Source organism: Mobula hypostoma, chromosome 7 (genome assembly GCF_963921235.1).
Source record: "Mobula hypostoma chromosome 7, sMobHyp1.1, whole genome shotgun sequence".
NCBI classification, from domain to species: domain Eukaryota; kingdom Metazoa; phylum Chordata; class Chondrichthyes; order Myliobatiformes; family Myliobatidae; genus Mobula; species Mobula hypostoma.
Window position 1 is genome coordinate 22,650,720 of NC_086103.1, and position 27,554 is coordinate 22,678,273.

Here is a 27,554-nt window from a genome sequence, read left to right on the forward strand (position 1 = left end):
CATTGTATTAATGTTTATATGGCTTACCTTTTTTGTATACTTACTCAATAAAAAGATTTAAAAAGAAAGAAAGATTCATTTTCTTGTGGGCAATCACAGTAAAGTAGAGAATGTTTTAAAGGCATCCCACAAATTTCAATCTTAGTCATGTTACTAAAATCAAATTGCATTTTTTGCCCATTAAGATTGGATTAGGCAATTTATTTTATTTGAGCTTAAATACAAGAGTTGTGCACCATTTTAAATCTAACAAAATATGGCATTTTATCACAAGCACACCAAGAAAAATTATTTTAAAATGTTAGCAAGGCAATATTTAATGCCATGTCCAGGTATGCTAAGATACTGGCCTCTTCATGAAGCATCACAGTCCATGAATTAATGTTGCTCCACCTATTATAGCATGTTGGAATGCTGCATGATTGGCTTAGAGATGATTACAGGCATTTAAACCCATTTGATTATTCTAACCACTTCACTGACCTATTACAAGATTGAGTAATTCAGCATCTGCACTCAGTGGCCACTTTATTAGGTGCAGGAGTTCTCTGAAAACTCTAGAGATTGTTGTGCATGAAAATCCAAGGAGATCAGCTGTCTCTGAGATACTGATACCACCCTGTCTGGCATCAATAATCATTCCAAGGTCAAAGTCACTTAGATCATCATTTCTTCCCCATTCTGATGTTTGGTCTGAACAACAACGGAACCTCTTGACCATGTCTGCATGCTTTTATGCATTGAGCTGCTGCCACATGATTGGCTGATTAGATATTTGCATTATTGCACAGGTGTACAAGTGTACCTAATAGAAACATAGAAACATAGAAAATAGGTGCAGGAGTAGGCCATTCGGCCCTTCGAGCCTGCACCGCCATTTATTATGATCATGGCTGATCATCCAACTCAGAACCCAGCCTTCCCTCCATACCCCCTGACCCCTGTAGCCACAAGGGCCATATCTAACTTCCTTTTAAACATAGCTAATGAACTGGCCTCAACAGTTTGCTGTGGCAGAGAATTCCACAGATTCACCACTCTCTGTGTGAAGAAGTTTTTCCTAATCTCGGTCCTAAAAGGCTTCCCCTCTATCCTCAAACTGTGACCCCTCGTTCTGGACCTCCCCAACATCGGGAACAATCTTCCCGCATCTAGCCTGTCCAATCCCTTTAGGATCTTATACGTTTCAATCAGATCCCCCCTCAATCTTCTAAATTCCAATGAGTACAAGCCCAGTTCATCCAGTCTTTCTTCATATGAAAGACCTGCCATCCCAGGAATCAATCTGGTGAACCTTCTTTGTACTCCCTCTATGGCAAAGATGTCTTTCCTCAGATTAGGGGACCAAAACTGCACACAATACTCCAGGTGTGGTCTCACCAAGGCCTTGTACAACTGCAGTAGTACCTCCCTGCTCCTGTACTCGAATCCTCTCGCTATAAATGCCAGCATACCGTTCGCCTTTTTCACCGCCTGCTGTACCTGCATGCCCACTTTCAATGACTGGTGTATAATGACACCCAGGTCTCGTTGCACCTCCCCTTTTCCTAATCGGCCACCATTCAGATAATAATCTGTTTTCCTATTTTTGCCACCAAAGTGGATAACTTCACATTTATCCACAGTAAATTGCATCTGCCATGAGTTTGCCCACTCACCCAACCTATCCAAGTCACCCTGCATCCTCTTAGCATCCTCCTCACTGCTAACACTGCCACCCAGCTTCGTGTCATCCGCAAACTTGGAGATGCTGCATTTAATTCCCTCATCCAAGTCATTAATATATATTAATAAAATGACCACTGAATGTACTAATTCTGGAAATGTCCTGATCTATACAGGCCATTTGCACTCTAGATCAACTAACTTGTCTGATGAGAATAACCTTAATGAGAATAATTAAGCTTATAACTTGACTCAATAGAAAGAAGCCAAAGGAGGAAACTCGGAATTCTCTTACCCTCGTACTCGCACTCCCAGGTGGTTTTTGGTAGAGATTCATTGTCCGAGTTGGACGAAGGAGGAGGGGGCAGGTTTGGAGCCACACTGCACACCACGGTTGGCCTGCCCTTGTGGGTTGGAGTGAAAGTGTTGAGATCTGGCTGAACCTGTGGTCCAAACCCACGGCAGGAGTCTTTATTTAAGTCGTAAGTGGAACCCTTGAGAATGTTGAGAGGGATGAGCGCCGATGAATGTGAATCACAGCAAGCATGCTTGGCTATTTCGCTCTTGGAAAGCTCATTGCTGCCCAGGACACTCAAGGTGGGTTGCTTCTTCTTCCTGGACTTGAACTTACGGAAGGCGACAAAGAGGGCAACCAAGATGCAGATGGCCAGTACTGCCCCTACTATTTCAATGATTTCGTACTTGCTGATCAGTGGCGAGCTGCGCAACTGCTCATTCCCCAGAACCTCACACAACGGTCCAGTGTATCCGGGTGCACAGCTGCAGTTAAAGGAACCATCGATGTTCTCACAGCTCCCGTTGTTCAAGCAGGGATACTTCAGACATTCATTGACATCCTCGTTGCACCTGGAAATTCAAAGCAAAGCACGATCAGGAGCCTTCTTGGAGGCGACATTGGGAATCTAACATAATCATTTACCAAAAAAATTTCCTTGCCAGCCTCGGCCTGGTCAGAGACTTAGAGGAGCTCCCTTGGGCTAAGTGAGGAAAAATGGACCAGGGCATTATTACCCTATTGCATAATGACTTCTGCTTTGTATTGTCTGAAGACAGAAAACTTGGACGGTGACATCCTCCACAACATAGCAGTTAGTGTGATGCCATTAGAGCTCGGAGTTCAATTCTGTGCCATCTGTAAGGAATTTGTACATTCTTCCCGTGCACCATGTGGATTTCCTCCTGGTGCTCCGGTTTCCTTCCAAGGTCAAGGGACATATGGATTAGTAGATTAATTCCTCATTGTGATCAGGCCAGAGTTAAATAGGTGGGTTTGCTCAGAAGTGTGGCTCATTGGGCAAGAAGGACCTGTTCTGCACTGCTTTAAAAAAAAATTAAAACAGAATTGAAAGCCATGAATAGCAAATCACAGAGGAAAGCAGCCTAATCTTTCTGGGAAAGATGCCACTTCAGATTGGATAAATTTCAGAATAATCAAAGATTAAAGATCTTGAAGGTTATTTCCCACAGGTACCTCAAACATACAAGTGAAATGCATCATCTTGTGCCAGACCAGATCAGTGAGGACAGTGCTGGGCAGTCCACAAGCATCAACATGCTTCTGTCGCCAGCATAACGTGCCCACAATTCATTAACCCTAATGGTACATCTTTCGAATGTGGAGCTCCAGGAGGAAACCACATAAACACAAGGTCATGGGGAGCAGGTAAAAACTCCTTACAGGCAGTGGCGGGAATTGAACCTCATATCAGTGATTGCTAGCGCTGTAAGGTGATGCATGTACCACTAACTTCCATGCTGCTCCAATCCTGATTTATAATGGCTAATCCTATTTTCTTATGACTAATACTGATCTAGACAAATTGTTTACAGACAGGAAATAACATTATCTTCCTCTTCCTTTTAAAATTTGTGACTTTCAATTGAAAAATTACTTTATGTTTCACTAAATCTTGAGGGGTCAGCTTTCAGTAAACACTGAAGAACCTTGTTTCTTATCTGTGATGAAGCAGGAGATCTATGGAAATTTGCTAAGGGATTCAATTCGACAGGCATGAAGGCATGAAGACTTGAAGGTGAGTGAGAAAAGGAGGGAAAAAGTGCAAAATAATCACAAACAGATCAAGTTAAGTGAAACAGTTAGTGGTGAGAAATGGGGATTGTAGCAGTTAAAGAGAATACATTTGAGAGAAAGCAAGAGACGGACATTTAGGCAACACAAACAAAATGCTGGAAAAACTCAGCAGGCCAGGCAGCATCTGTGGAAATAAGTGCAGTTGACTTTTTGGGCCAAGACCCTTCAGCAGGACAGGAGGGGAAAAAAAGATGCTGAATAGATGATGCCCAAAACGTCGACTATATATTTTTTTTCCATAGATGCTGCCTAGCCTGCTGAATTCCTCCAGGATTTTGTGCGTGTTGCTTGGGCTTCCAGCATCTGCAGATTTTCTCTTGTTCATGAAGAACATTTAGTATGATTAGAAAGGGTCAATGTCTGAGGAGTGCTCGATGGCTCTGAGCTCATAGAAGAATGAAGGGGGGACCTCATTGAAACCTATTGAACACTGAAAGGCCTAGATGGAGTGGAAGTGGAGAGGATAATTCCTATAAGGGAGAATCTAGGACCAGACGGCACAGCTTCAAAATAGAGGAAGGTCCATTGATAACAGAGATGAGAAGGAATTTCTTTAGCCAGAGGGTGGTGAATCTGTGGAATTCATTGCTGCAGAAAGCTGTGTAGGCCAAGTCATTGGGTATATTTAAAGCAGAGTTTGATAGCTTTTTGATAAGTAAGGGCATCAAAGAAAACGAAGAAAAGACAGGAGAATGGGATTGAAAAGGATTAGCAAAACAACCATGATTGAATGGCAGAACAGACTTGATGGACCAACTAGCCTAATTCTGCTCCTATGTCTTATGGTCTTATGGAATGCTATAGAGATGAAGGTGAGAGAAAGTTCATATATGTGACCATAGACATATTATAAGTGGCGTGGCCAAGTAGTTAAGGCGTTAAGACTAGCGATCTGAAGGTCGTGACTTCGAGCCCCAGCCGAGGCAACGTGTTGTGTCCTTGAGCAAGGCACTTTACCACACACTGCTCCAGCCCACCCAGCTGAAAATGGGTACTGGCAAAATGCTGGGGGTTAACCTCGCGTCCTAACCGGGGGGAGTCTCGTACTCTCAGTCGCTTCACGCCACCAAAACCGGCATAAGCACCAGCCTGATGAGCCTATAAGGCTCAGGACAGACTTTAACTTTAACATATTGTGCCAAATGACCTGTATTTACTTCCTCTGTATACCATTAAAAATGGAATCAAATATAAGAGACAGTATTAAATGACATCTTCACTGCCGAGAAGCTTTTCAGCACTACTGTCCAAGTAGCTATTTCCACAGTTTGGCGGGGGGGGGGCGGGGGAGGAGGTGAGAATTATAAAAATCTTGGTGAGAAATAATAAATAAACTTCACTGTAAGTCAGTGCCAAGAAATGAGGCAGTTGAGCAAGAACAGGCTTTGAGATATAAAATGAATGATGCCAATCTGCAGAAAAAAATCTACTGGCACATGAATTTGCTACGGGTAGATCAGATACAGTGACTTCATAAAGGGGGATGTTTGGAATGATTAAGAGTTGATGGGCCCTGTAAGATGATGCAGAGTTTAGACAAGCATTTAGCATGATTATCAGGCGAGGAGCATACAAAGAGCATGCTGTTTTTTTTTTAATGAAGTGCTTTGTTTCAAGCAGATATAGCCTGAAGCCAAAGATGTGAGAGAGATGTTCTTTCGTATGTTATAATGTATGGCTCTTCTCTTCAGTAATAGGGAGGTAGAAGGAACACAGCCAGGGAATATAATTCAGTATTTACCTTGGTCCTGAAAACCCTTTTGTGCAGTTACACAGGTAGCCACTCTTCTGTGGAATGCAAAAGCCACCATTGAAACAGGGCTTTGACAGACAAGGATGATTAATCAGTTCACAGTGTTCACCAAGAATGTTCTTTGGACACTTGCAAAAATATCCTGGATTTAAAAAATAAGAGAATAATGTTTACATATTTTGTTATAAGATGCACTACAGTAGCCTTCTTTCCCTTTTCTGCTAATTTCATCCCAACCTTTCCAACAAGCTGGAGTTACAAGACTCTACAGATGCTCGAATCTGGAGCAACAATCTGCTGGCTGAGTTCTTCCGGCATTCTGTTTCTTTTATTCAAAGTTCACAGTAACAAATTGCATATATGTCACCATACCCCACCCTGAGATTCACTTTCTTGCAAACATTAATATTAAATACAAAAAAAACCCTCAATAGAATGAATGAAAAGCTGTACACAACAAAGATGGACGAACAACCAATGTGCAAAAGACAACAAAATGTACAGATAAAAAAAAGAACAAAATAATACAACATGAGTTGTAGAGTCCTTCAGCATGAGTCTATAGGTTGTGGCATTTACATTTCCAAAGGAAGTTACTTGAGGAAATCATCTTGTAAACACCTAGGAATAAGGAAGGGGAATGGAAAATTGAAATGATTGATCTATAAAAAGCTAGCATCAATTCAGTGGGTTGACTGGTTTATCAGCCCTGAATCAGAGTTTGTTTTTTTTTGTAATTTATTTTTTATTGAAGTTCATCATCAAACAAAACTTTCCATAAGATGTATTTCAGATCCTGTACATATATATCATATAGTTATATTTGTCACAAATCTCCACATAATATTTATCTGACGTATACACTTATAGAAAGGCGAGAAAAGAAAGAACAATCAAAAGAAGAAAACTATGTACAAAGTGGGGACTGATCTTTTTTTTTACAACATATTCATTGTATTTAGAAGGATGAGAGGGGATCTGATTGAAACATATAAGATTATTAAGGGATTGGACACGCTAGGGGCAGGAAACATGTTCCCGATGTTGGGGGAGTCCAGAACCAGAGGCCACAGTTTAAGAATAAGGGGTTGACCATTTAGAATGGAGTTGAGGAAAAACTTTTTCACACAGAGGGTTGTGGTTCTGTGGAATGCTCTGCCTCAGAAGGCAGTGGAGGCCAATTCTCTGGATTCTTTCAAGGAAGAGTTAGATAGAGCTCTTAAAGATAGTGGAGTGAAGGGATATGGGGAGAAGGCAGGAAAAGGGTACTGATCGTGGATGATCAGCCATGATCACAGTGAATGATGGTGCTGGCTTGAAGGGCTGAATGGCCTACTCCTGCACTTATTGTCTATTGACTTGTGAGAATAAAATCAGGCCTATGAGGTGTTATGTAGTTAAACCATTTTTCCCAGTATGAATCAAATTGTTCCAACTTATGATTAACAGATGATGTTATCTTCTCCTTTTTGTAAATGTCCATTGTAATTTCCATCCATACATTTAAAGTTGTGCTCTCCTGTGATAACCATTTCCTGGTAAGGGTCTTTTTACCAGCCACCAGCAGTATATTCATTAAATATTTATCTCTTTTCAACCATTCTTGAGGTATATACCCAAAATATATGGTCCTACTTTCCAAGGGCATTTCACATTTAAAGATATCTTGTAGGGCATTGTGTATCCCACTCCAAGTTTTTGATAACGGGCCATTCCCAGAAAATTTGATAATGGTTTGCACTTTGATTTCCACAATTTCTCCAGCAAACAGGGGGATTACTATGATAATAATAAAATAAATGCTGCAAAGACGAAGATGATGGTAGTATCACAGAAGAAAGAAGTTCCCAAAATCAGTGTCAAAATTAACGGCGTAGGCATAGAGCAAGTCAAGAAGTTTGTGTACTTGGGACAGATGGTCACAGAGGACGGGAAATGTGATACAGAAATTAGATGAAGAATTGAGATTGCAAGATCAACGTTCTGGAGCCTGAGTGACGTGCTGTGTGGCAAGAGGTTGGACTTTGGGCTGCGTTGTAGAATTTGGAAGTGCTATGTTTGGAGCCGTCTGTTGTATGGAGTCAAATCGTGGACCTTATGCAAGGAAGCGCAACGATGACTGGAGGCGTTTGAAATGTGGTGTTTAAGGAGAATGCAGAAAATTAGATGGGTGATGAAGGTCAGTAATATGGAAGTGTTGCAGAGAGCGAGGAGAGAAAAGGAGTTGCTGAAGAATGTGCAGAAAAGGAAGCTGGAATATGCTGGGCATTTGTTAAGAGGTGGTGGACTGCAGAAATTGTTATTGGTAGAAGGAAAGAGGGAAAGAGGAAGGCAGTGAGCCATTTGGTACGATAATGTGAGGCAATGGACTGGTTGAGTTATGCTGAGGCCAGAAAATGAGTGCAAGATCGAAGAAGATAGAGGTGCATAGCTGCCTACCCTGGATTCGGGACGGCACCCACTGACTGACCATCATAATGGGATTTCTGAGAGGGTGTAATAAAATACTTTATCAAGTTTTTCCACCCAAACTTCCTCCATTTCTGTGAACTGGTACACTTCCATTGATACCTCCAAATTATTGTCCAGTCTTCCTCATATTATTATCCCTCCTTCCTTCTCCCATTTTGTTTTAATGTATGAAGTCGAATGTGTTTTAAGATTTGACAAACCCTTATACACGCTTGAAAGGAGGGGGGAGAAGATGGCGGCGTGAAGGCAGAGCGCGCAGCCAGTTCGGTGATGAATATCTGTTATCTGTCAAGTAGGGGACCGTGCATAATTCTGATTTGATGGAGACAGACGTGAGAGTGCGGAGGAACATCTGGAAAACTTCTGAAATGCCCGCTTCGCAGCTGCTGCTACTGTGTGGTAACCGGAATCTCTGGAGCTGAAGGCCCCGAAATCCTCGGCTTTGCTTGTTTCAGCAGCCGGGGAGAGGCCAAAGGCGCTCGGCAGAGGATGGCGCTCGGGAGGCTGGTCAGAAGCTCGAAGTTTTCGGGCGGATGGACTCAGTGTCGGCTGGGGTCAGCTGCTTCCAAGGTATCGGCAAGTTGACGGTGCCTGGAGGTTTATGGCGGGGAGTTTCTTCCTTTTGCCGCCTGCTATCGGGGACTCGGGAGTCGATCGACTCAGGACTTTTTTCACTGTGCCCATGGCCTGTTCTTCATCAAATTATGGTATTGCTTTGCACTGCTGTAACTATATGTTATAATTATGCGGTTCTGTCAGTGTTAGTCTTTGGTCTGTCTTGTTTCTGTGATATCACTCTGAAGAAACACTGTATCATTTCTCAATGCATGTATGCATTTCTAAATGACAATAAAAGAGGACTGAGTGTTCTCATAATCTAAAAAATTATTCTACTACCATTGTCTGAATTAAATGCTTTTGTAAATAGCTCTATCAAACATGTACTTGCTCTGGTTACATTTTTAACGTCCTATTAACATACTATGGCATCTGTAAATATCGATAAAAGTCTTGTTTTTCTAATAAGTGTTTCTCTTTAAGCATTTCAAAACTGAACAGTGCTCCTTCTTTCATTATATTGCAAACAACTGTTATTCCTTTAGCTGTCCAGTCCTTAAATCTAGCATCCAGTTTAGTCGGCGTAAAATCTGAGTCATACGCGCACCATTTAAGAATTGCAATGTCTCTCTCTAGTTTATATTCTTTTATAATAGTTTTCCATAATTTAAGGGTCCACTTCATCCATGGGTTATCAATAGTATTTATGTAACTTTGTAGGTTGTTATCAGCCAAAATTGCCTGTATGGGGATGGAAAGTATCCTCTCCTCAATGTTTTTCCATTGAGCGTCGTATGATGGGTTGCACCAGCATATCACAGCTCTCAACTGTGCTGCAAAATAGTAATCTCTGAGACCCAACTCATTGACAATTCCTTTGCACCACAGATGCTGCTTCACCTATTGAATTCTCCCAGCAGATTGTTGACATCGACGGTGCTTCTGTTCTTCATTTCCGAGCAGGCAATTAACGCTAATGATTCCATTTGTGTTGTGGCATTTTGGTCACTAAATTAACTCACTGAATTAACTGGTAAGGTTCCAGAAATGCCCTATAGCTCTACAGGCAAAATGTCTTGTCTTTGCTAACATGTATATTCCTTACCTCCAGTTGGAGTTTCAAGGCACGTTCCTCCATTTTGACATGGTGCTTTCATACACATTCCAACAGAGGGGCAACAAGCTTCAACTCCTACAGATGTTTCAATAACCACATTTGGTTCAGTTGTCCCTTCCTCTTCATTCCTGTTACCACTCTGGAACTTAATCGAACCAAGGCAGCCTTTAAATGCCCTCGTCATTGTTCTGTCATTATTGGGCGTCAGGTTGTTCTCTTTAACTTTACCCCCTAAGAACAGCAATGCGTTTCTGTGACATGATTTGGGGAGGGCAACAGAAGCAATGTGCACACTGTCCAGCACCAGCGTTGCTGACTCCTTGGTTACCTCAACCACAACAGAGTGCCACAGGCCAGTGTTCACTGTTACATTTTCCACTGACAGAACACTAATCATTCCATCACAGGCGTACGTGAAGACCAGCTTTCCATTGATAATCTATAAAACATAATCAAAGAGAAAGGTTTTAAAATAAGGTCCTGCATGAGTGTATTAGATCTGTGAAAATAAGATTCGATGGAAGGAAATGAAGAGCAGACACTTTGGGTTGAAACACTTCATTTGGACTGCTAGAGAGGTGACAGTCAGTAGACTGGGCCTCCACGGTAGTGTGGCGGCTGGTGAGATGCTATTGCAGCTTGGGGCGCCGGAGTGCAGAGTTCAACCAAGTGTCTTCTGTAAGGGGTCTCTGTACATCCTCCCCTTGGAAGGCATGGGTTTTCTCTGGGTCTTCCAGCTTCCTCCCACAGTCCAGAGATGATTAATTGGCCACTGCAAGTCATCCCGTGATTAGGTTAGTGTTAAGTTGGGGTTGTCAGGCATCGCTGGGCGATGCGGCTCAAAGGGCTGGAAGTGCCTATTCCGCGCTAAATCTCTAAATAAATAAATAAAGGTATAATTAAATAGTGAAGAAGCGGCAAGTGACAGGTGGATTCAAGAAAGGAAGGGTGATTCTAAGAATCTTTTTCCCTTGTTAAGGAAATCAAAGCAAGGGAGCACAGTCTGGGGTGAGAGTAAGTTCAAGTTCAAGGTAATTGTCACCTGTCTGTATATGTACAGTATATACAATTAAAGAAAACGTTCCTCCAGGCCGCTGAGTGCCCACACAACATATATCACGCACAGCACATAAACCAAAATATTGTGCTATAAACAAATTAATAAAATATAATCCAAAATGCATGTAGTAAAATGCAACACAGGTGAATGGCAAACAGTACAACAAGCAGCTCGCTGCCCTCGTGGTGAGACCTCGGTGGTGGCAGACTATTCAATTCATTAGTCTCAGAGCCCGGGGGAGAAGCTGTTACCCAGTCGGGCAGTCCTAGTCCTGATGCTTCGATACCTCCTTCCAGGTGGTAGTGGGTCAGAGATTGTGAGATGGTTGGCAGGGATACTCAACAAAGCTTTGGGCTCTTCATAGTGGAACCTCAAACAAATAGGGTGTGTAAAAGTTTGAGTTAAAACCAGTGTATTATGCCTAAACAAGGGAGACTATAGTGGGATGAGGGAAGAGCTGACTAGTGTAGACTGGGAACATAAGTGATATGGTGGGAAAGTTGAAGACCAGGGAAGGACTTTTAAAGAGATTTTTCATAGTGTTCAACAAAAGCATACTGCAGTTAAAAGCACGGAGAGTAAGGATTGGTGACCCAGCCTTGGATAACTAAAGAATTATTCGCAGTGGCCACTTTGATAGGTACACCTGCTCATTAACGCAAATATCTAATCACCCAATCACGTGGCAGCAACTCACTAGATGAAAGCATGCAGACATGACCACAATGGGGAAGAAATGTGAACAAATAACTTTGATTGTGGAGTGATTGTTGGTTCCAGACAGGGTGGTTTGAGTATCTCAGAAACTGGAATGTTCTTGCACAACTGACTCTATAGAGTTTACTGAGTTTACAGAGAATGGTGCCAAAAAAAAAAGACAAAATAAAAATAAAACCCAGTGAATGGCAGTTTTTTGGGTGAAGACACTTTGTTAACGAGAGACACACATCAAAGTTGCTGGTGAACGCAGCAGGCCAGGCAGCATCTCTAGGAAGAGGTACAGTCGACGTTTCAGACCGAGACCCTTCGTCAGGTCTCAGCCTGAAACGTCAACTGTACCTCTTCCTAGAGATGCTGCCTGGCCTGCTGCGTTCACCAGCAACTTTGATGTGTGTTGCTTGAATTTCCAGCATCTGCAGAATTCCTGTTGTTTGCGCTGTTAACGAGAGAGGTCAGAGGAGAATGGCCAGACTGGTTCAACAGTGGTGTGCAGAAGAGCATCTCAACGCACAACATGTCAAACATTGAAGTGGATGGGCCACAGCAGCAGAAGACAATGAACATACACTCAGTGGCCACTTTATTAGGTGCACAGGGTTGCAAACCAAAAGCTCATTCATTAAAGGACTGGAAAAATCTTTAAAAAAGCAACAAAGAATCATGAAACAATAAATAAGGAAAGGGAACATAGGTTATGGAAGTGAACTAGCACAAGATATAAAAACAGACTGTAAATATTTTTATAAACATTTAAAGCGGGGATTATACTCAGCAGCCCCCAAATGTCACCATGCTTCCCACAGAAACATAGCATGCTTACAGCTCACTAACCCTAACCATATGTCTTTGGAATGTGGGAGGAAACCGTAGCACCCAAAGGAAACCCATGCGGTCATGGGGAGAATTTATAAACTCCATACAGGCAGTGGTGGGAATTGAACCCTGATCGGTTAACATGGTGCTGTGAAGAAATACACTAACACCTATGCTATTGCAATCATATTATTATGTAATTATAATTATGTAATATAATTACATTATTATATAGTTAAAGGTATATAATTATACCTTTAAAAGGGTGGCCAAATTGCATGTAGGTCCTTTGGAAGATGAGAAGGGAGACTTAGCATTGGGTAATGTGGAAATGGCCAAGGCCTTGAATGGTTATTCTGTGTCTAACATGACGAAGAGAAATGTTATGGATGTGCTGAGAGTGAGGACTTTGATACAATCGTTGCCACTAAAGAGATAATGATGAGCATGCTAGTGAGCCTAAAGTCCCCCGGTGCTGCTGAGATGCATCCCAGTGTACTGAAAGAAATGGAAGTTATGGTAAACACTTCTGTGATGATTAACCAAAATTCTCTAGAATTTGAGCAGATCCTGGCAGATTAGGAGACTGCAAATATGCCACTATTTCAAATAGGATGTAGGCAAAATGTAGGTAACTGCCAGTCAACGTTTCCTGTCGGGAAAGTGCCTGAAGATATCATTAAGGAAGAAACATTGAGACTTCTGAATAGGAGGAGTTCGATCCGGCAGACACAGCATGGATTCACGGAGTACCCATCCTGTTCGATAAACTTACTGGAGTCTTGGAGAATATAATGAGGACAGTGGATACCTAGGAATAGGTGGACATTGTATACTTGGATTTCCAGAAGACATGTGATAAGGTGCCACAAAAAAACTTATGATCCATAAGACAAGGAACAATGGAGTTGGGGGTAAGAGCATGGATAGAGGATTAATTAACTGACAGATGGCCCAAATTTGGGATAAATGAGTATTTATCTGGTTGGCTTTGAGTTGTGAGCGGTGTGACGTAGGGGTCGGTGCTGAACCCTCAACGGTTTATGATATACTGTAAATTAATCATTTGGAAGAGTGGACCGGGTGTAGCATATCTAAGTTTGCTGATGACACTAAACTGAAAGGAAAGCAAACTGTGCGGAGCATCCAGAGAGTCTGCAGAAAGATGTAGACAGGTTAAGTGAGTGGCAACGATCTGGCAGATGGAGTACAACACTGGCAAATGTGAGGTTATCCAGTAGAAGATCAGATTATTATTTAAATGATGAAGGATTGCAGCATGCTGTTGTGCAAACCACAAAAGGTTGGTTTGCAGGTAGAACAGGTTATTAAGAAGGTAAATGGATCTTTGGCTGTCTATACTAGAGGAATTACATTTAAGAGCAGGGAGTGTATGCTGCAACTGTACAGAGTATAGGTGATGCTACAGCAGGAGTACTGTGTGCAGTTCGAGGGAGAGTGGATAGACATACTGGCTTTGGAGGAGGTGTAGAGGAGATTCACCTAGTGAGTTCTGAAAATGAGGAGGTTAGTCTATGAGGAGAGATTGAGACTCCTCAGTCTGTATTCACTAGAATTCAGAATAATGAGAAGGAATCTTATAGAAATATATAACCTATGAAAGAGATAGATAAGGTAGAGTCGGGACAGTTGTTTTCGTTGGAGGGTGAGACCAGAACTATGGGATATAGCCTCAAGATTCAGGGAAATAGATTTAGGATGGAGATAAGGAGGAACTGTTTTTTCCAGAAAGTAAATCTGTGGAATTCTCTGCCCAGGGAAAAGTAGAGGATACCCCATTAAGTACATTTTAGACACAGTTTGGTAGATTTTTTGCATTGCAAGGGAAGGGTTATGGGGAAAGGGCAGATAGATGGAGCTGAGTCCACAGCCAGATCAGCCATGATCTTATTGAATGGTGGAGCAGGCTCAACGGGCTGGATGGCCAACTCCTGCTCCTATTTCTTATGTTATTTAAATGGGATTTGAGGGGAAAGCATTTTTAGACAGAGAATAGCTCGCTGCCAGAGTAGGTGGTGGAGCCACATACATTCACTAAGTTTACGGAACATTTGGACACGCTGTTATATAGGCAAAGTATAATGCAGATGAATGCGAACACTGCAGGTAGGCAAAAGGTCAGCATACACATACATGGTGAACTGAAGAACTTACTCTGTGCAGGACAATCTATAGCTATCAATGATTTAAGAAGAGTTAATTTCATTCAAATATGATCTGCTTTTCACAAAATTAAGCTGACTCCCATTAACCTCTGCAAGTGCCTGTTAATACTTTCCCTGATAAATTGCTTCTATATACTTTTGCATCACTAATGTTAAACACCATTAGCCCTCACTTGAACAACTATGTTCCAATTGTGATTACAGGACAAATAAAAATTCTCTGGGTTTTCCTGAATGTGAAAGTCACCTTACAAATGGAAGTCTTTGCAGTTTCAATGAATAGATCATGCTCCTTACCTCTAATAGGCTAGAACCAATTCCTTGGCTGTACATCACTGCTGCCTCTGTTTGCAATGTTTTCATTTGGAAGCTAATTTTTGTCTTCATTGGATCTTCTTCACTCAGATAACGATACTTCAAGTAACTGCCACCACTGAATCTCAGAGAAGAATCTGAAATAGTCAGATATCTTTAATGAATTTTCAGCTGACAACACTCGTGGGTGAACTATGCACATTTTCAAGCTACTGTTTACTCAGTGGGCTGCACCTTCTGGCTGAAGCCAGAACTTGTATAGAGAATCTCCAGGCTACCAGAACTTAACGGCATTATCCCAAAGTCCAACGTAAGCACAGCATTAATTTGGCAAGGGCTTTTGTTTTGATCAACCTGCCATTTCTGCTGCTAGCTGCCTGCGCTTTCCATCTGTGGATTCCTTGTGAGTTCCAACCAGGCAGCGTGAACTTCCACACACATCTTAACCTTCAGGCTCGGAAATATGGCAACAGAGCCCATGGCTGATTCAACCTGGCACAAGTACAGCTGTTCTGTTAAAATGAATGAGTGAATGGGAAAGTATGTTTAAATTTATTTAAACATTTTTTTTACGTTGTGTGTGAGAGGGGGGGAGAGAGAGGCGGGGGAGAGAGAGGGGGGGAGGGGGGGGAGAGGGGGGGAGAGAGGGGGGGAGAGGGGGAGAGAGGGGGAGAGAGGGGGGGGGGGGGGGAGAGGGGGGAGAGAGGGGGGAGGAGGGGGGAGAGAGGGGGGAGAGGGGGGAGAGAGGGGGGAGAGGGGGAGGGGGGAGAGGGGGAGAGAGGGGAGAGAGGGGGAGAGAGGGGGAGAGAGGGGGAGAGAGGGGGAGAGAGGGGGAGAGAGGGGGAGAGAGGGGGAGAGAGGGGAGAGAGGGGGAGAGAGGGGGAGGGAGAGAGGGGGAGGGAGAGGGGGGAGGGAGAGAGAGGAGAGAGATGGGGGTGAGGGAGGGAGAGGGGAGGGAGAGGGGAGGGGAGGGGAGGGGAGAGGGGTAGAGGGGGGACGGGGAGAGAGAAGAGGATAGAAGGGAGGGAGGATAGAAGGGAGGGAGGAGAAAAGGGACGGAGGGAGAGGGAGAGAGAGGGGAGGGGGAGGGAGAGAGAAGTGGAGAGAAGGGAGGGGGAAAGAGAGAGAGAGGGGGAGGGAGAGGGAGAGAGGGGGAGAGAGAAGGGGAGGAGGAGACACACACACCTGCAAGGTTACAGCTATGAGCTTACATTGCATAATCTGGTGTTGTCCTTCATGGAGCCAGGAAGGTCAGAGGGAGGACTGATGAAGTAAACTTTATTGTGAGTGGTTTAGGTAGGTTAGTAACGGGAACAGCTGCTCACCGATTAGTGGCTTCTTCTAGGACTAGAAGGCATACAGCCTCCTTCTGTACCATAACATTTCCCTGATTTTGTGAATGCGATTAATAAGAATGCATTGGATGATTGTTGATCTGGGCAGCTGCTGAAGTTCAGATATTGGCTGGGTCACTGTCACATGGAACTCATTCATCTACACCTGCTTTATAAATTGTCCAGACAAATCTGGGTCACTTCATATGCTAAGGAGTTTGAACACTGTGTATTAATATAAATATTAATATGTTAACATCTTGGCCCAGTAGTGTTCTGTGAGCATCTTGATTGAGTCTCTATCAGACAAGATGCTCACAGGACATTGAGAATAAGTAGTAAAATATAAGAAGACTTTGATTTTATGATTATACCAAAACATCTTACCATGACATGAGCAGGTGCGCTGGTGTAGATGCTGAGGAACAATGAAGCTCAGAATGGCGGTTGTGTATGTGAACACATTTCCCATGTCCAGTTGGAAGTTTCCTTGGCAGTGCTGTTGCTGGCAGGAGTAATCAGAACAATGGTGAACTACCCTCACGATGCGAATTTCATCCCTCCTCTCCAAATCCACGGTAGAGGAGATGAGCTTCTCCTGCACAACCCCTGGTTCATAGAAGGACCCTTCTGATTTCTTTACCACCAGGAGGACATCGAGGTTGGGAGAGGCCTGAGCTGGCTGCAAGCTGAGGAGATCAATGGCATTCTTATTAACCAGCAGGAGACTTGCTAAGGACCTTTGAAAGCTCCGCCAATGATCACTGATGAATTTCTCTGGAGTAATCTGCGACAGCTCTACCAGAACAGCGTGGTCTAGCACATCTGGTGTCACATGCATGACGTGTATTTGTGCTTCCACTGTGGTGATGAATTTTCGGTCGGAGACACTGATATTAAACAGGTAGTGCCCTGTCTCTAAGGCACGCCGTGCCAGCACTTTGCCATCTGTGCTGCCCACAGAAAACATGCTACTCAGGGCGAAATCTGGGGCAGTGCTGTATGTGAGAGTGTCATGTAGGTCGAGGTCTGTCGCGTGTATCTTTCCAACAAACCCCCCAGGGAACTCGCTGTCCGAGGTAACAATGAAGACTTCCAGCGGGAGCACAGATGGTGGATAGCGACTTTCCTTGGTTACGCGGATGTTTATAAAAGATGAGGATGACAAAGGTGGCCAGCCACTGTCTGTGACCTGAAGAAAGCACAAGATACTTTTTAAAAAACAACATTCCCTCGGTGCTCAGAATCTGAATCAGAATCGGGTTTATGATCACTGACATATGGTGTGAAGTTTGTTGTTTCGTAGCAGCAGTACAGAGCAATACACAAAATATACTATAAATTATAATTAGAAATAAATATAATAAGTCGTGCAAAAAGAGAGCAGAATAGTAAGGTAGTTTTCATGGGTTTAAAAAATTGATGAGGAGAGGAAGAAGCTACTCTTAAAATGTTGACTGTGTATCTTCAGTCTTCTGTACCTCCTCTCTGATGGTAGTAATGAAAAGCGAACATGTCCTGGGCATTGGGGGTCCTTAATGATGGATGCTGCTCTTTTGACACCACCTTTCCAAGATATATTTGATGGTGGGGAGTTTATTACCCAAGACGGGGCTGGTTGAGTCTACGACCCCTGCAGCTATACAACCCTCACTACCTACTCGTTGTTGAAGTTCAGACAGGATTTATTGAGTAAGTGTTCTGTATAGCAGTCCTGAACATGTGCCAAAATGAGGCCGTACCCAATTCTTTGAGGCTTTCACTTCGTAAGTCAACAATATATTAAATCACCCAGCTTTTAATCCCCTTCCATTCAGAATGCTTCTGCTCAGAAAATTTGGTGAAATGAATTCACGGAAATATCAAACAAAGTCTTATTGTATCTGTTTCTAAAACTAAGGATGTTTTGGGAAAGTGATGACTGTACTGAAAAATTAGAATTTTATATGCATAAAAGTGAGGCAAGGTTTTAAGTTGGGAGACATAAGTGGCATTGTTTGCTTTGTTGTAATAATGCCAGTTAAAGATGTGCCTGAACAGGTCGTAGGAATGCTGTCTGCTGCAACAAAAATCATCTTCTCCTGCACAGTTAGTGGTATGGGTCAATAGTACTGCCAAAGCGGAAAAAGTTCAGAGATTACCTTACGTTTATTCATCACTACCTGCATTAGATCATAAGGGTATAAAATGTAAACTTATCGCTTTTAAACATTGATATGATACATTCACACTTGACTTCACAGACATGAAGTTCCTTTTCAGGTTCAGGAATAGGAATTACCCCTCAACCATCAGGCTCTTGAACTAGAGGGGATAACTTCACTCAACTTCACTTGCCTCCTCATTGAAATATTCCCACAACCTATGGACTCACGTCCCAGGACTCTTAATCTCATGTTTTTGATATTTATTGATTATTTATTTATTTATTATTATTATTATTATTATTATTTCTTTCATTTTCTATTTGCACAGTTTGCTGTCTTTTGCATACTGGTTGATGTGGTCTAGTTGGTGTGGTCTTTCATTGTTCTATTATGGTTATTATTTTATTAGGGATTAGAAACATGGAAATACAGAAAACCTATGGCACAATGCAGGCCGTTCAGCCCACAATGCTGTGCTGAACATGTACTTACTTTAGAAATTACATCGGGTTACCCATAGTCCTCTATTTTTCTAAGCTCCATATACCTGTCCAAAAGTCTCTTAAAAGACCCTATCGTATCCTCCTCCACCACCGTCACTGGCAGCCCATTCCACGCACTCACCACTTTCTGCATAAAAAAAACTTATCCCTGACATCTCCTCCGTACCTACTTCCAAGCACCTTAAAACCATACCTTCTCGTGCTAGCCATTTCAGCCCTGGGAAAAAGCCCCTGACTATCCACATGAGCAATGCCTCTCATCATCTATCAGGTCACCTCTCATATTCCTCCACTCCAAGGAGAAAAGGCCAAGTTCACTCAACCTATTCTCATAAGGCATGCTCCCCAATCCAGGCAAAATCCTTGTAAATCTCCTCTGCACCTTTTCTATAGTTTCCACATCCTTCCTGTAGTGAGGTGACCAGAACTGAGCAGAGTACTCCAAGTGGGGTCTGACCAGGGTCCTATATAGGGAGGGAGGGAACATCGACTCAGACCATGAGAGGCCTTCATCGGGCATTTTCCTGCCTTACAAGGCGCAGATTGGAAGTCTGTGTGGGGCACCACTCCTCGCACAGACACTAAAGCAATGTGTGGTTAAGTGCCTTGCTCAAGGACACAAACACGCTGCCACAACTGAGGCTCGAACTAGCGACCTTCAGATCACTAGGCGAACACCTCAACCAAGTGGCCACGTGTTGTAACATTACCTCTCTGCTCTTGAACTCAATCCCACAGTTGATGAAGGCCAATGCACCGTATGCCTTCTTAACCACACAGTCAACCTGCTCAACAGCATTGAATGTCCTCTGGACTCGGACCCCGAGATCCCTCTGATCCTCCACACTGCCAAGTGTCCTACCATTAATACTTTCTTCTGCCATTATTGAGTATGCCTGCAAGAAAATGAATCTCTGGTTGTATATGGTGACATATGTGCTTTGACGGTAAATTTAATTTGAACTGTGGAACTTTTACCTTAGCAGTTTGTACCATGTAAAGCATTAAACAAAATGAAAGGTACTCGTTTAACTTACCTGGACCTGCAGAATGTATTGATCTCTCACTCTCTGTTGGAGACGAGCTTGAGTTTTCAGCAGTCCATGTTGGTCAATGTGAAAGTTGTTCGCCTCATTACCAGCAGTGATGGTAAAAAGGAATGGTGGCCCATTGGAGGCCGAATCTCTGTCTATCACCAACAGCTGCAGTACGCTGGAGCCAATTTCCTCATTCTCCTAAGAATGGAGAAACAGCTTTACAGTTTCCAAATTTTTTGAACCTGAAATAATGGAATTCTTGTGGAAAATGGGTCATTGTTGCATCTCTGGCTTCTAGCATTCAGCCATGGATAAGGGGAACAGATTAAATGCCTGGAACAATTGCCATCCAGTTTTTGGCACACACTCCTCATAATTTAGTAATGCAATCAGTCAGGTGTGTATGGCACCTGGGCTTAGTCATCTGCCTTTGAATATTACAGTTTCCCATTCTCTCCCTGAACCCCCCCAGTCTGATGAATACGAAACAGACTTCATAATGCCTCGTTATAAAACACTCATTCACATATGGAGAAAGTGAAGAGGTTTATCCATGTCCCGAAGGAGGATACAAAAAAGATTTACTAAAGTTATAGAGTTATGGAGTCATACTGTATGGAAATGGGCCCTTTGGACCAGGAAGTCTGTGCAGATGGTCTGCACCCCAGGGTACTTAAGGAGGTGGCTCTAGTAATCGTGGACACATTGGTAATTATTTTCCAATGTTCACAAAGAGGGTTGTGGTTCTGTGGAATGCTCTGCCTCAGAAGGCAGTGGAGGCCAATTCTCTGGATTCTTTCAAGAAAGAATTAGATAGAGCTCTTAAAGGTAGCGGAGTCAAGGGATATGGGGAGAAGGCAGGAACAGGGTACTGATTGTGGATGATCAGCCATGATCACAGTGAAAGGTGGTGCTGGCTCGAAGGCACCTATTGTCTATTGTCAGACCATTTACCACACATTTACAGCAATCCCATATTTTCATCCACTCTTCCATAATTCTGCTGCTAACACACACGATAGGCACAGTTTATAGTGGCCAATTAACGTAGCAAACCGCATGTCTTTGGAAATGAGGGAATTTGAGGTGGCATGGTAGCCTAGAGGATAGTCTAACACTACTGCAATGCCAGCAGCCTGGGTTTAATTCCCGCCACTGTCTGTAAGGAGCTTGTATGTTCTCCCTGTGACGATGTGGGTTTTCTCCAGGTACTCCGGTTTCCTCCCACATTCAAATGATGTACGAGTTAGTAGATTAATTGCTCACATTTGTGTAATTGGGCAACATGGGCTCGTTGGACCAGAAGGGCCTGTTACTGGCCTGTATCTCTAAATCAAGCAAATAATCAGACCAGTCAGGGGACACTCATGCAATGACAGAATGTGCAGGCTTGACACAGACCATACCGGGGTCATATCACTACAGCAGTGAGGCAGCAACTACTGTAGCACCCATGGTTGGGTAGAGTTTAGGATACAGCACTGTTCTCCTAAGAATGGGGGGGGGAGGGGGGGAAGCTTGCTGGAGGATTTGCCACTACTATTTAAAGCCATCAATTGAATTAACATAAGAAATGGACACAGATCATTCCCTCTGGTGGAAGGGCCAAGAATTAGGGTGCACACAATGAATGTGATTGGTAAAAGAGCTAAAAGTGGCTTGAGGACAGCTTTCTTACACAGCGAGTGGGCAGGGCCTGTGTTAGTAGTGAAAGCTGATTTAGGCACGGTGTTCTGAAGGGAGCTGGGTAACTCTCTAAAACGAAAGGATTTGCAGGTTATGGAGGGAATATAAGGAAGTGTTTGATCCTCATAGGGAGCTCAAAAAGTGCTTTTTATGAACAAATAACCTCTTTCTATGCTGTAGCCATGCTGTGTTTTAAAATATGATGGGCAAATAAAACTGATAATTAGTTTGAATAATGGGGGAAGGGGAAGGAGTATATGTCCCATGAAATTTCCCAGTGGGTGAAACCAGTGCCAAAAATGTAAGCAAATGTTTGAAATTAGGGGAATTTGGCTTTCCGAGAGCAATTGACTCATTAAAAGGTTGAGTAATTTCCAGGCAATTATGTAAATCTTTCACTGAGGTCATAACGATAAACCATTAATTCCTACCTGAATAACCACGCTGTAGTTGAATTGAAAAAATGTGGGAGGGTTGTCATTCACATCTAAAACCTGGAGATTTACAGTGATATCGCTGAATAGTGGAGGTACACCATTGTCTGTAGCCCGGACTACCAAAGAGTAACTGGATATCTGTGGAAAAGGCAAAGGACATGTCATAAGAACACAGGATTGCAGATGCTGGAAATCCAGAGCAACACACCTAGAATGGTGGAGAAACTCAGCAGGTCAGGCAGCACCTAAGGAGAGAAATAAACAGTTGATGATTTGGGCCAAGATCCTTTATCAGGACTGGAAAGAAAGTGGGAAGCAGGTGAGGGGAGGGGAAGAGTTCAAGCTGGCAGATGATATGCGAAACTAGGTGAGGGGGGGCTGAAGTGAGAAGCTGGGATATGATAGGCGAAAGAGGTAAAGGGCTGGAGAAGCAGGAATCGAATAGCAGAGCATAATGTACCATGGGAGAAAGGGAAGGAGGAGGGGCAACAGAGGAAGGTGAAGGAGAAGGGGTATGAGAGGAGCCATAATGGGGAATGGTAAAAGAGAGAGGGAGGGAAGGATGAAAAATCACTGCAGGTTAGAGAAATTAAACGCAAACAACAGGAATTCTGCAGATGCTGGAAATTCAAGCAACATACATCAAAGTTGCTGGTGAACGCAGCAGGCCAGGCAGCATCTATAGGAAGAGGCGCAGTCGACGTTTCAGGCCGAGACCCTTCGTCAGGACTAACTGAAGGAAGAGTGAGTAAGGGAATTGAAAGCTGGAGGGGGAGGGGGAGATGCAAAATGATAGGAGAAGACAGGAGGGGGAGGGATAGAGCCGAGAGCTGGACAGGTGATAGGCAAAAGGGGATACGAGAGGATCATGGGACAGGAGGTCCGGGAAGAAAGACGGGGGGGGGGGTGACCCAGAGGATGGGCAAGAGGTATATTCAGAGGGACAGAGGGAGAAAAAGGAGAGTGAGAGAAAGAATGTGTGCATAAAAATGAGTAACAGCTGGGGTACGAGGGGGAGGTGGGGCCTAGCGGAAGTTAGAGAAGTCAATGTTCATGCCATCAGGTTGGAGGCTACCAAGACGGAATATAAGGTGTTGTTCCTCCAACCTGAGTGTGGCTTCATCTTTACAGTAGAGGAGGCCGTGGATAGACATGTCAGAATGGGAATGGGATGTGGAATTAAAATGTGTGGCCACTGGGAGATCCTGCTTTCTCTGGCGGACAGAGCGTAGATGTTCAGCAAAGCAAGCAGTCCTTCCAGGTGAGGCATCACTTCACCTGTGAGTCGACTGGGGTGATATACTGCGTCCGGTGCTCCTGATGTGGCCTTTTATATATTGGTGAGACCCGACGCAGACTGGGAGACCGCTTTGCTGAACATCTACGCTCTGTCCGCCAGAGAAAGCAGGATCTCCTAGTGGCCACACATTTTAATTCCACATCCCATTCCCATTCTGACATGTCTGTCCACGGCCTCTTCTACTGTGGAGATGAAGCCACACTCAGGTTGGAGGAACAACACCTTATATTCCGTCTGGGTAGCCTTCAACCTGATGGCATGAACATCGACTTCTCTAACTTCCGCTAAGGCCCCACCTCCCCCTCGTACCCCAGCTGTTACTCATTTTTATGCACACATTCTTTCTCTCACTCTCCTTTTTCTCCCTCTGTCCCTCTGAATATACCTCTTGCCCATCCTCTGGGTCACCTCCCCCCCCGTCTTTCTTCCCGGACCTCCTGTCCCATGATCCTCTCGTATCCCCTTTTGCCTATCACCTGTCCAGCTCTCGGCTCTATCCCTCCCCCTCCTGTCTTCTCCTATCATTTTGCATCTCCCCCTCCCCCTCCAGCTTTCAAATCCCTTACTCACTCTTCCTTCAGTTAGTCCTGACGAAGGGTCTCGGCCTGAAACGTCGACTGCGCCTCTTCCTATAGATGCTGCCTGGCCTGCTGCGTTCACCAGCAACTTTGATGTAGGTTAGAGAAATTGATGCTCATGCCATTGGTGGCCGACACAGAACATGTTATAAATATAAAACTGTAATTATCAAATGCTTATTTTTCTATTATACTGGACATGCTGAGAAATGAACAGGAATCCTTTGGGTTCCATTGTACTGTGTGGTGTGCTAATGTTCTGAAAGTAATTAGAAAGTTGCAAGTTTCATCAGTCTGTGCTGATTTAACTGAGATGGACTTGGAGTGGAGACAAGTGTTGGAGTTGGTCTCAACAAGTCTGGTGTAGTGAAAGGGAACTATCATCCAACCCATTCCCGATCCTATCTAGACAGGTTCAATAATAATGTTCAGAAGTAAACTCAGGTAGTCTGACATTCCTAGAGTCCAAGCGTCTGTCAGTGTTCATTATGCAGGTGATTGATCGCTATAGCAACACTGGAGGCCTGCCAGTGCAAGAATGCCTTGAACTAAGCCCCACTTATATGGGCCAATTTTTTTTAATATAAAGAGTACAGAAACATCCGTTTTCGATGACAGTAGAACCATTCGACTGTAAGACTATATGTATTGTCCATGACAATAACATTTGAAGAACAGCCTCAACACTTAAGCAAAACGCCCTGGCCAATAGGAATGTAATTTATCACTGTACTCCGAAGATTCCTTAAAATATTTGACTCACATCCACAGGTAACTTTAAAAGATACCAGTTTTATCATGACAGCTTGAAAGATGCTCATAAACTAGGAATTCTGCTCTCATTTGTAAAAACAAATGAAGGAATATTAACCTAGAGCAATTGGGAAAATAATGCAGAACTCTTTATTAAACATAGGAGGTTTCTATCTCTCTATCTGTCCCAATTTGCCAGAAAAGCACCTTAATCCCTTCCTTTTGCTTATGATTTTAAACTTGTTGCTCAGACAGAGAATTTTTCTGGCCACTGCAAGTTCGACTCCATGAGTCCAAACATGGGTTGCGGATTCAAACCATTACATCACGGGTAAAGCCCTCCCAACCCCTGAGCATATCCACATGAAACGCTGTCGTAGGAAAGCAGCATCCATCGTCAGAGATCCCTACTACCCAGCTCATGGCCTCTTCTCGTTACTGCCATCAGGTACAAGAGTCTCAGGACTTACACCACCAGGTTCAAGAACAGCTGCTACCGTCAACCATCAGGCTGTTGAATAAAAGGGGATAACTACACTCACTTGCCCATCCATTGAGATGTTCTCAGAACCAATGATCTCACTTTTAAGGACTCTTATCTCATTTTCTGATGTTCTCGTTATTTATTGGTATGGATTTATATTTGCATTTGCACAGTTTGTTGTCTTCTGCTCTCTGGCTCATCGTTCATTGATCCAACTATGGTTACCATTCTACAGGTTTGCAGAAGAATAAATCTCAGGGGTGTACATAGTGATGCATACGTATTTCAATAATAAAATCTACTTTGAACTTTGAAATAGGCAATATTCTCATACAGACCATCACTTAATCATTCCTTTGAAGGACATAAACGGATTGACTCTACTTCCTAGTCCTTCAGTGAAAGTCTTTGTACTTACTTCCTCCCTGTCAAGGTGCTGTGATAACAAAATCTCCCCATTCAATGAGTTAATAGTAAAATGCTGGTTGGGATCCCCATTTAGTATTGAATAATGGATCAGATTGTTGAGGGGTCCATCCTTGTCAGAAGCTGTCACCTGAGAAAACATAAGAGAATATTTTTAATGTGTTTGAAATAGAAGGACACCACTCATGTTGATAGCTCGATGGGTGAACGGGTCTATTGTTTGCCATTGTGACCAGAACTTAGTAAACTCACTCCTCACTCACAAACACTGCCTTGTTATTCTACTGCCACTGCGCTGAGCGTCTTCCATGGTATATTCTTGTATTGAGTTCTACACTGAACTCAGGTTGGTTTCATGGTGCCTTTCCCTCCATGTACGACACAATATTCCATTTCTATAGTAATGGGGATATGTAAATGTGTTTATATTGTTTGCATACTATATTTAAGTTAGATGCTTCTGTTTATGTTGTGATGTGATTGTAACTACATCATATTCGAATTCATGTGCAGTCTTTAGTTCACTTTGTTGGTAATTAAAGATGATATGTCCTAGTGCCTAATGAAGGGAGCTTATCACCCTCAGTGCTGAAGAGATAGGAGCTGTCAGCAATTCGCACTGGATAAGAAATAATTATGGAACCATTATTGTGTTTCCTGGTAGATACCTTTTTGTAAACATTGGCAGTTTTTGTCACTGTTTTCGCTAATTTTTGTAAGTTTGAATTTAGACACACCTAATAAACACCCTTGTACTAAAATGCGAAGTGATTCCAGTCATAACCCACATATCTAACAGCCATAAGGAAATATAAAAATAACGCAAGGCATAATCTTAAGCAGAAGGTTCAGAATGGACTCAGTCTCTGTGAAGACTGTTGCATCATCAAACACATTCTTCAATGAAACAAATAAAAGAAATTATATATACAGTACTGTGCAAAAGTCTTAGGCACAAATATATAGTTACAGTGCCTGTACCTTTGCACAGTACCGTAGTAATCTTATGTATTGAACTGTACTGCTACTGCAAAATAAAAACAAATTTCCTGACATATGTGAGTGATGATAAACCTGATTCTGATATGGGTTTCTATTGTGGACTGCGAGTGGGAAGGGGGGCAAGGAGAGGGGAGTCATGGATGGGAAAAGGGGAAAGGAGAGGGGAGGGAGTGGGAAGCACCAGAGAGTCATTCTGCAATGATCAATAAACCAATTGTTTGGAATCAAATTACCTTGCCTGGTGTCTCAGGGCTGGGTGTGTCTGCACTCATGCCACCCGTCACCTTCCCTTGGGACTGTTTCTCTGCCGCCTGTCCCACACCCCTCCCACGGCACTCCACCCTCACCACTCCCAACTTCCTTTGCTCCCACCAGAATTACAAACCCACCCTCTGCTCCACACTGGCAAGTACAGTACTCTGCAAAAAATGTTAGGCACCCTAGCTAACATATATGTGCCTAAGACTTTTGAACAGTACTGTATGTATTAAAATACTAAAAATATAAAAATAATAAAATTAAATCTAAGTTAATTTAGACCAGAATTTAGCACAGAATAACTATTAAATATCTTTAATAGTTAAGGTATTTGTCTTCTTTGCAGTAACAAGACACAGGGTGTAGGATTATGGATTTCGAGCCAGATCTTACATACCTGAGCTGTTTACGTGCCTGAGGCACATGAGATGGAACTGGTGTCAAACTAATTTATCAGGAGGATAAACTGTGCTGTTATAGCTATAAATTATCTATGATATATTTCAACAACAGTTTCTTTCTGGTGTGAGAGTCTAACTACCATTTGGTTGTAAGATAATTGTACAGATTTTCTTTACCACTTACTTTAAGGACCATTTCTCCCAGTGGAGCATCTTCACTGACATCGGCTGCGTGTACGCTGTAGCCAAAAGTGGGTGGGTTATCGTTAATGTCCGTGACATTGATGATAACCGTCGTAGTGTCACTGAGCAATGGCTTCCCTTCCCTGTTGCCATCAATTGACAGATAATACTCCTGACAGGATTCATAGTCCAAGCTCCCATTCACGTACATGGCTCCTAAAGACAGGAGTGGACATGGCTTTTATCGAAAAGT

The 27,554-nt window shown here is 43.1% G+C and overlaps 1 protein-coding gene across 1 annotated transcript in view; it reads right to left on the bottom strand.

Annotated features, from left to right (window-relative positions):
- Positions 1 to 27,554, bottom strand: part of fat2 (FAT atypical cadherin 2) — a 190,602-nt gene that overhangs the window by 13,252 nt on the left and 149,796 nt on the right. Inside the window, exons 15-23 of the mRNA XM_063053141.1 lie at positions 27,303 to 27,517; positions 25,450 to 25,587; positions 21,911 to 22,054; positions 19,794 to 19,991; positions 16,494 to 17,298; positions 14,755 to 14,909; positions 9,667 to 10,117; positions 5,520 to 5,673; positions 1,961 to 2,532 (exon numbers count right to left, since the gene is read on the bottom strand). Coding sequence (XP_062909211.1) covers positions 1,961 to 2,532; positions 5,520 to 5,673; positions 9,667 to 10,117; positions 14,755 to 14,909; positions 16,494 to 17,298; positions 19,794 to 19,991; positions 21,911 to 22,054; positions 25,450 to 25,587; positions 27,303 to 27,517 — 2,832 coding nt within the window. The remainder of the gene's footprint in view (positions 1 to 1,960; positions 2,533 to 5,519; positions 5,674 to 9,666; positions 10,118 to 14,754; positions 14,910 to 16,493; positions 17,299 to 19,793; positions 19,992 to 21,910; positions 22,055 to 25,449; positions 25,588 to 27,302; positions 27,518 to 27,554) is intronic.